The 9,632-nt window shown below is 37.2% G+C and overlaps 1 protein-coding gene across 1 annotated transcript; it reads left to right on the forward strand.

Moving 5' to 3' along the window:
- The first annotated feature begins 255 nt into the window (after positions 1-255).
- On the forward strand, positions 256-9,561 carry CGRRF1 (cell growth regulator with ring finger domain 1). The gene is made up of 6 exons (XM_034433411.2): positions 256-448; positions 1,709-1,848; positions 2,499-2,676; positions 4,057-4,204; positions 5,477-5,584; positions 7,284-9,561. The coding sequence occupies exons 1-6, from the start codon at positions 276-278 to the stop codon at positions 7,566-7,568; spliced, it is 1,032 nt and encodes a 343-aa protein (XP_034289302.2). The 5' UTR covers positions 256-275; the 3' UTR covers positions 7,569-9,561.
- The last annotated feature ends 71 nt before the right edge of the window (positions 9,562-9,632 follow it).

Genomic DNA, 9,632 nt, shown 5'->3' on the forward strand with positions numbered 1-9,632 from the left:
CCAAAACAACGTTTAAATGGTATATTCTAATAGTGTGTTAATAATAGTATACAGTAGCGCTGAGTTGAAAGGGTGATATAATATACGGCAGGCCATCTGCATTAATTGCAGTACCACGAAGAGAACCGGTAAAGTACGATTGCAAAAGGATCTCACCAACCCGATCTGCAATAATAATAATAATAACAACAAGAGGAGGAGGAAGTGGCGGGTCGGGAGATGCAGCTTCCCGATTTCTTGGCGGGCATGCGCTTAATTTGCGCATGCGCTCTTAGATGACAACAAAAGGACGGTGGGGGTTTGGAGCGGGAGCATCATCGCTCCTTTCTCCTCTTCGTTACCCGATGGCTGCTGCGTTGTTGGTGACGCTGTACGAGTACTCCCCGCTCTTCTACATCGCCTTGGTTTTCGTCTGCTTCTTGGTGACCAGCGGCCTCATCATGGGCTGGTAAATCGCGGGGAGGCAGTGGGTGGTTAATGGTTTGCGACGGCGGTTTCTGGAGTCGAACCGCGAAGATTGGCTGAGAGTCTTGATGCGCGGGGGGAGTGGGGGGGAAGAGTGTGGAGCAGAGAGGTCTTCATACTTGGCCCCTTTAAGACTTGTGGACTTCAACTCCCACAATTCTCCAGCCAGCTATGCTGGCTGGAGAATTCTGGGAGTTGAAGTCCACAAGTCTTAAAGCAGCCAAGTTTGAAGATCTCTGCACTGTGGAGTATAGCAATAGCACTTAGACTTATATACCGCTTCACAATGCTCTAAGCGGTTTACAGAGTCAGCATGTTGACCCCAACAATCTGGGTCCTTATGCAGAAAGTATGCAGAAAAGCGATTGTCCTCTTAACGGGTACCCTCCGCTTGCGATGGACAAGGAATTCCCACTGTCAGATTTTCCATAGGATGTGTGTTGGTAGGATGAAGTGTACTTTTAATAATTTTAATATAACCATAACCATAACCATAACCATAACCATAGAATTTTATTGGCCAAGTGTGATTGGACACACAAGGAATTTGTCTTGGTGCATACGCTCTCAGTGTACATAAAAGAAAAGATACGTTCCTCAAGAATTCTAAGGATATAATTCTATATAATTTTAATATAAAAGTATATTATATACTTATATATAATAAGTATATTATATATAATAAGTCCAGCACATCTGGGTTGGGAATGATTGCTGTGGGATTTAATGCAGCCCATGCTGTTGAAAGCATGGGCACTCTTTAAATGCTTGTAAAGGAAAACAGTATTAGGAATCTCATGAGAGAGGCCATTTAAATGGAGAGGAATTGAGCAAGATAATCGGAGAGATCCAAGAGATTTAAAGTCTGGATACCGTGGAATGCATGGGGCTTTGTAGAAACCATATAGGGATGGGAAATGGCTTTGATAGGAGTGATGCTTAGGTGGAGTTGAAAAATGGCTCTGCTTGTATATTTTTAATGGGAGGAGGCAAATAACAGTGGTTTCCGTGTAAAAAAAAAAGTTGTAAGGAAAATGTAATTGACAGAAGGTAATTTAAAGGAAATGCAACATAATTTGGAGGTTATCTTCTTTGAAGACATTACTATTCCTTTAATAGTCAGACCTGGACATTAATACAAATCTTTTATTTCATTATGCTTTCAGTTGCCCTGAAGAATGGGTTATGCTCTGTTTTTTCAGGACTCTTAATTCTACCACTACAAACACTTTGTGCTTCTTAGGTTTGGATGGGATGTTCCTGTGATTCTGAGGAATTCAGAAGAAACTGAATCAATTGTGAAAGTGTCTCAGAAACAGATGCGGCAAGTGAAAAATCCATTCAGTTTAGAAATCAAAAACCCAGAAACCGCTTCAGCTTCAAGTCAGTATATTGTATATAATATTTGTTGACATTTTCTGTTTTCTCTTGTTCCCTCCATTTCTATTTCTATTTACCAGAAATGGATGAAGTGCATCACTTCTGTTATTATCCCTCCTTATGCAATAAGCATGCAAAAGGAAATAGAAAAGGTATTTTTAAGGAAAATTCTGTCCCTTATAGGTTTTGATTTGCACTATAAACTTAACTGAAATAAGAGCCACTGTTTGTGGGGGAAAGAAAACATTCTTTATCTGTGGATAACGGTTCTCTGTCCTTGTGGATGTGGGAGCTGAAGCACTATAAGCTCATTACAGAGAATCACCAGAAAGTATGCAGCTGCTTCATTGGTTAACTTTACATGACAATTAGGTCATCATATTAATAGCACAATTTGGAACTGACAGTTTTAATCTGAATATATTTATAACCTTACATGGCCTCAAAAAGATAATGGGTCAGTTTCGGAATTTTAGGTTTTCACTGTTTGAGGAAAATCTGTTGAGCATGGAAGTTTGAAAGACAGATTAGGCGAATATTAGATTCATTATATAGTAGCATGGTATAAAGATAATACTTTATTTCCATTGTTTAGCTTTGAGTAGCACAATTCTTTGTTATACATTTGTACCATTGTTTTCATTTTCCTCAAGATGGCATTACCCTGGTGTCTAACTGCCTGGAAGACTGTCTCCTTTCATGCTATTGGGGCTGCAGCGTGCAAAAGGTCCATGACGCTCTGCAGAAACATGCCTACAGCTTTCGAATAAAAACTCCCCAGTCTTTTGAGGATGCAATGTGTCATGAGTATCTCTATTGTCAACAGTATTGGTATCCTTTAGTGAAGCTTGTGTATTTTCAATTTTGGCCAAGTATACAGTGGAAATTTCTCCTTGTAAATGTAACATGTACTAGTAAGCAAGGCTTCATTATGGTTGCAAAGAAAAAAATAGAAAAATAAGGGGAGTGGCAACATCCCATGCCCTTGACCAGTCGTCAATGTCTTTGTGCCGATTTTGATTTTAATTATGCTTAAATTAAACGTCAAACATTGCATGTATTTTAAAAGTTAACTTCATTTATTTTGAGGCAAAATTTCTGCATTTTTTTTTTAAATTATACTAATCCAGAGAAGTTATGTAGCACATGCTGCCTTCTTAGTGATTAGTTTATTTCTGCCCTCGCAGAGTGAAATCCAGTAGTACTTGTAAGACTGGGCATGCTTGGAAAACAGTTTGGAAGAATTACATTGGAATTCAGATGATCATAGCTTTGTTTTGCATTGCTTTGCTTTGCTTTGTTTTCTGACTTATATGCAAGCTTGAAAAATGACACAATTATCGTGATAGTCCCATTAAATTACTTCAGCTCATTAAAATACAGGTATATATCCTCAATTATCACAATTGGGTCCTGCAACTCCATTGCTAAATGAGTCATCATGTGATTACTGCCTCATTTCCCTGCAGTCATTAAACAAATTATCTGTGGTTGTTAAGTGAGATTTCATGTGACTGCAACTTGCAATTTTACTGCCGGCTTCTCAACTGATTCTATCTGTAGGAAGCCAGCTTTGAAGTGTGTAAATAATGATCACATGATAGCAGGAATGCTGTGACAATCATAAATGTGAAGACAATTATTTTTACAGTGCCACTGTAATTTCAAATGTTCACAAAACAGGACAGTCAGTAAGCAAGGGCTACCTATGACCATGTTTTTTAAGGCTCACATGGAAGTGTCTGCTTTTACAAACAACAGACCGGTATTGTGCTTATGTAGCTTCAAACATTCGTCTTCCAAATCATTTTCAAATTGTGCTTAACTCCAATATGTCTACCGCTAGACAAGTTGTTAGAATAAATTATATGTACATCCTGGGCAGGTAAATATTTCAGAATAATTTGAAAGATTAATGATGAAATGGAAATCCTTTTATTTGAAATGAAAGTTACTTATGCAATGCTGGGTGTTGTTTGTAGGAGCTAGTAATGCTTTTAAAACTGAAAACAACCATTCAAAAGTTCAATCCTAATTTCTGTGCTCCTGAATGATTAACAGGTAAATTATTCTTTTGTCTTGGGTGAAAACAGTCAAGATTGTAGAATAGTGGTTATTATGTAGTTTGAACTTCCTCTGTAGATTTGATAGCATAATTAGCATAATAGTCTTTATTTGTGACAACAAAGACTGTTCCTTGACACAACAAAGTATAAAGAAGACAGAAGAAGAGGAAAAGCATAGCCTGTTACCAGAAGAGGCAGACACTAATGATTTTGGTCTAGTGCCTAGATCTCGGTACCCACTAGTGGTACTGTTAACCCTTGCTGATGAAGACAACAGAGAAATATATGACATTGTACGTAATCTCCACTTTTTTTAAACAGGGAGGAATTTGTATTGTCCTATACATGTATTTAAAAATTACCATTGAATAGAATTGACTAAGATGTTTGAGCTTTTACATTTCTGTTAGAGAACTTTCAGTTTTAATATAAATTTCTTCATGTTTAAAACTGTAACTGCCGGTAACTCCTGAAACTGAAAGAAGTGCAGGTATTGAAAATTATAAAGTTCTCAGCCTTTATATCCAGGAACCACTGATGGTCCTTGGAAATGGTATAGATGATTATTGTTGTGGTCAGTAGTAAGAATTTGAGTAGACTTAATGAAATTTTTGTCATTTTTTAAAAATGTATTTTTTGCTGACTTATGGTCTATGTGGTCATCATTTTTAATAGTAATGCTCTATATAAAAAAGGAATTTGGGAGCTACCGACTAGATTTCTGTAACTTGCTACTTTCCAAATGTGTTAGAATTTCAACTCCCATAATTCCCCAATATTAGTATGGCTGAAACAGAACTTTAGAAATAATTCCAAACTTAATTCTTGAGCTCATCATATCTCATAGATTTATAAATTATATCTGTTTCAGATATAAAAATTAAAAAAAAAACCCTCACTATTCTTACTGCTTATAGGCAAATCTTAATATTTTGGCAAGTTTTTAACTTGCATAATCAACTACTGAAGCCAAACTAATTTTCTTAGGTGATCTTAAAATATCACATGACAGAAATCACTATCAGTGGGAGCAGTAGTTCACTAGAATCTTGTTTGAAAACTAAATGTATTATTTTCATAATAAATACGGTAATTGAAATAAAGGTTACACAGTGATTGCCTTTTTGTTAAGGTATAGCCAATCTGAATTCAAAATAACTTCACAGCTAATGGAAGCATTTATATAAAAACAGTAATTAACATGACCCCATAAATCAGTTAAATCACAGGGTATTAATAGGCAAGTATCATAGTCAAAGTAGGTGTTTGATTCACAGCTCTGAAATTAAATGATTGGAAAGATAGAATAAACATAGTAATAATTTTGTGTGTATAGCACAGGCTTCAAAATACATGTGTGGGTTTGAAGATGACTCAAGATTAACAGGTGCATTTTTAATATGTAAAGTCTATGAAACTAAGCAAAACTGTTGGAGACTCAACTTAAAATGAGTTAACAATTGATATCACCTGTTAACATTTTTAGCTATGTTGTGGTCTGGTTGGTGTTTGCTTGAACTGAAACGGACAGTGTGCCGAAATAAATCTTTCCGTCTTTGTTAAAGATTTCAATGATATCGATAATACATATTCCAGATGCCAGTTACAGGCTTTCCTGCCGGATACTATATCAGTATCTCCTTTTGGCCCAAGGTCAATTTCATGATCTAAAGGTAAGCTTTCAGATTCATTTTCTAGATCAGGATTTTATTTTATTTTATTTTTGTCAAAGACAAAAAAAAGATTGTCTTCAAAAAGACAAAAAAAAAAAAAGAGTTGAAATCCCGGAATTCAGAAGCAGAGTGAGACAAGGATTCCCACAGATAAATAGACCCTTCATAAGCCCCCATTGGAACCACCATATTGCAGAGAGAGAGAGAAAAAGAGAGATCCAGGGATTTTGAACAAATGGCCATAAAACCAGAAAAAAAGACTGTTCTTTAAACCAGCCAGTCTTCTTTGATTACACACATCTAGAACTGATTTTTAATTGGTGCAGAAGTCTTGTGTAGTGATGCGTTAAGTAAGAGCAAAGCTTTTTTATACATCAGCAAATCTATAATCTTTCGTAATTGAAGGCTATAATTGTCTGGATTCCCTGGAGCAAGTTTTTCCAGTCTGCCTCTCTAAATTTCCCCTGTGCATTCTTCATTAGGTTTGTTGACAAACATTCTGGCTCATTTCATACATTAGATTATGTTAAACTATGGCTTACATCATTATTGTTGAAATACCAGATCAAAATAAGCCAAAACCAAATATGCCGTATTGCATTTTTCCTCCTATCCCTATTACTGCGCTCTAAAAACTAATCATGTTTATATTATCACAGTCTTGTAGATCTCAGTCAGTGTACTTGATAGTAAAATTTTTATCTGTTTTTTCTCCTCGAGGCTCCTCTTTCAATGGAATTAGAAAGTAAAGTTAAGCCACGGTTAGGGAAGTCTCTCTTTTGATTTTCTTTACACGTTTATCTGAATACCAGGAATCAATGCACTTTTTCTCACGTTTCTGACAACATGGTGAAAAGGGGCACTGTTCTGTTCATTTTCTATTAACTTTCTAATTTTCGCTATTTTCCAATTCCTAGTTTTCCACTGTTATGCAACAGTGCCAATGCAATATGTGATGTCTTTTTCATTGCATTACTTTTCATTCTCCTCTCCCTTCTCTGAGGCTGATCATGAAACTGCCATTGTAGTATTTGCTCCCTAAATTCTATTTATAGAAGAGGGGCCATAGGGAGCCTCAGGTATCCAGACTTTGGCCCAAAATTGAAATCATACACATTTTGTTCCTAAAGTAGTATTCCTCAACATCAGCAAATTTCAACTCTGGAACTTCCACACATCTAAAACTTGCTTAAACACTATCCTAAAGTGACATATGGATACCTAGTGAATCCACAGACATCTTCCTTGGTGTTTGCTAAGCTTCCAGCCTAACCCGAATGTTTAGATTTTGAGAAGAAACACATGTCAGCATAATGTTATTTCCAAGAAATGACTCTATGTCTAAAATAGACCCCATTTGGTTTATTAGAAAATAAAAGTAAGTCTTGTGTTTTGTATAGAAATATATCCTTTTCTCAGAAAGGGGACAAACGTAACTGAATGTCAGGGAATATTCTGTTAAACTGCCCTTTTTTAACCACTTACCTGCCAATGCATTTAATTTGGCAAGGGGCAAGGCTTCCCCTAGGAGCCATTTTGCAGGAGTGGCCACAAAATGTTCTAAAATTCAGCATATATCTGACAGTCCATAAAGTTGAGGGTTCCTAACATGTCCTAACCTAAGGGTTTAGAGGGAGGAAGGAGATATTTGTAAATGCTGTTTTCTTTCTTCTAATTTTTCCCATTTTCCCTCCACCAGCAACTGTTCATGTCTGCCAGCAACAATGCATCCTCTCTAAGTGGCTCTTTCTCCAATGAAAGGACTGAAGACCACGTCCTGCTTGAAAAGGCTGGCCTGGTGGAAACGCAGTCAGAAGTGCTGGAGGAGAGCAGCAAGGACTGCATCGTCTGCCAAAACCGAGCCGTCAATTGGGTGCTCCTTCCTTGCCGACACACCTGCCTATGCGATGAGTGCGTGAAGTATTTCCAACAGTGCCCCATGTGCCGGCAGTTTGTGAGGGAGTCATTTCCATTATGCAGCTAGAGACCCTTGCCAAAGAGGATCCTGTGGTATTGTACTTATCAGGGACTCTGTGGCAAAGAATTGATAAACCTTTCAGCTGTTGGTTTTGCAACAGTATCTTTGATCTCACATTCCCTTCTACTTGAATGATGTTTGGTGCCTGGAAAAAAACTGAAGCAGCATTTTTATTTTCCTTAACCAGGCATTCAGAAGCATCACTGTGAAGGCCAATGACATAGGAGCCTCAATTTAGTCTTCAGGAATGGGACAAAGGGGGAAGAACTTTAGGCAACAGAAGCAATGCACTGAACAATGAAGGACATATTTACAGGGGAGGGGGGGGGACTTTTTAAGTATTTCCAGAACATATTATTTTTAGGTGTATTCCAACAATCACAGAGCATATGGAGAACAAATATCCTCATATGTAAGAGACGTTGGCAATCTTTCTTTATTTATAAAGGTATTAGAGTAAATATCACATAGCTTGGCTTTCAGCCATTAGCAGTGTTGCACTTTTTAAGCTGTAGTAGGGAGTGGGGAAAGAAAATGCATAACAATTCTCTGTGTAGGTTCAGATGTCTTTTGGGTATTCCAGCCTTTGTCAGTTTCATGATCTTGAAATGATGCAGGCTGGAAGTTCTGGAGTCCTGACATATCTGAAATTGCCAAGTTGGGGGTGGCTGGTATATTCAGTTTTCTTGGGCTTGCCGGATCTAAGCGTTTACATTCATTTGCAGATGCAAGTATGGCATTGGGTGTGAATTGTCACTCCCAGCAAAAGGATGTCTACAAGATGCGTATTCAAGCAAATATTCATTGAACCGCAAATCAGTTTCCACTTGTCTTGTTCTTGGATACTAAAAATTCATTTGCCTCAGGCAATTTTAGACACGACATGACATTGGTGATGTCATGAAAAGCTGACGTGGTCCAAACTCAATGTGATGTAAATGAGCCTGTTGACAGGGGAGAGTTCATTTGAAGACTGTTATGCCTTCAAGTGGAAGTGTTTTGTGTAGACCTTGCCTCCTCTCCAAAGTGCCACTTCTTGTCAGCATTTGGACACCTCACTCTTTGACTTATCCAAATTCCAAACACAATTTTAGCCCCTGTAGCAATTGTATGGTTTAGTTGAAATGAGATGATGTCTGCATTCATGCAGACATCATGCATAGCCATAATTTCATTGTTTGTTTTTGGCTCAGAATCTAGCCAGTTCTGGTTTATTAAAACAAAACATGGGTTACAATATTTTGCTTTTAATGTGTGAATCTAAACAATGACTTCGTTTTCTACCTCAGTTAGAATTATAACCAGCATTGTCATTCTTTAGGATCATGTTAGTAACATAGAAAACTAAGCCTTGTTGAATGAGATAAGCTAGCTGGCCAATACATTTTACAAACAAATAAACATACAAACACTAATTTCTCTGCATTCAGAGTACCAAGAGTGAATCCAGCCATTGTGGATTCACACAGCTTGGCATGATGTACCAAACTATCAAGTTATTGCTTATTCAGTAAGCAGTAGCTTAATGTAATGGTAACAATCGCTTCAGGTGCCAGATGTTACCACCATCTTAAATTATGGCACAGCCCACCCACCCCCACCCTGTACATTATATTTGAAGTACTATACAGCCATGGAATCTTAAAAGATTCTTGTTATCTCATTCAGAAGAATTTGTGAGAATATTGTATTCTCAACTAAAATTTCAAAATATATCAATTTGAAAAAATGTTGGGATACCTCTGCTGATCTGTGGCTGCGTACAATGGGATTACCTCTTTCAATCCATTCCAAACTCTCAGCAAAAATAATTCATTATGAATTTTTTAACATTTACTAAGCATTGTACACACACACGTGTATGTAGCACAAGATACCAAGAAACATAAAATAGAATGAAGAAGGGTGAAGAAGGGGGTGGGGATGGAAAGAAAAGAGGAAGATGTCAGTTCTTCAGCTTGTATGTCAAATCTGAAATAAACACGAGTAAAAAACCGGACTTTCTAAAAGTATAACCTAGTTCCTTTCATAAGCAGAGTTCATTGTTCTCTTTATTATGTAATGATAGCT

The sequence above is a fragment of the Pantherophis guttatus genome, chromosome 1, assembly GCF_059756535.1.
Source record: "Pantherophis guttatus breed Tessera chromosome 1, ASM5975653v1, whole genome shotgun sequence".
NCBI classification, from domain to species: Eukaryota; Metazoa; Chordata; class Lepidosauria; order Squamata; family Colubridae; genus Pantherophis; species Pantherophis guttatus.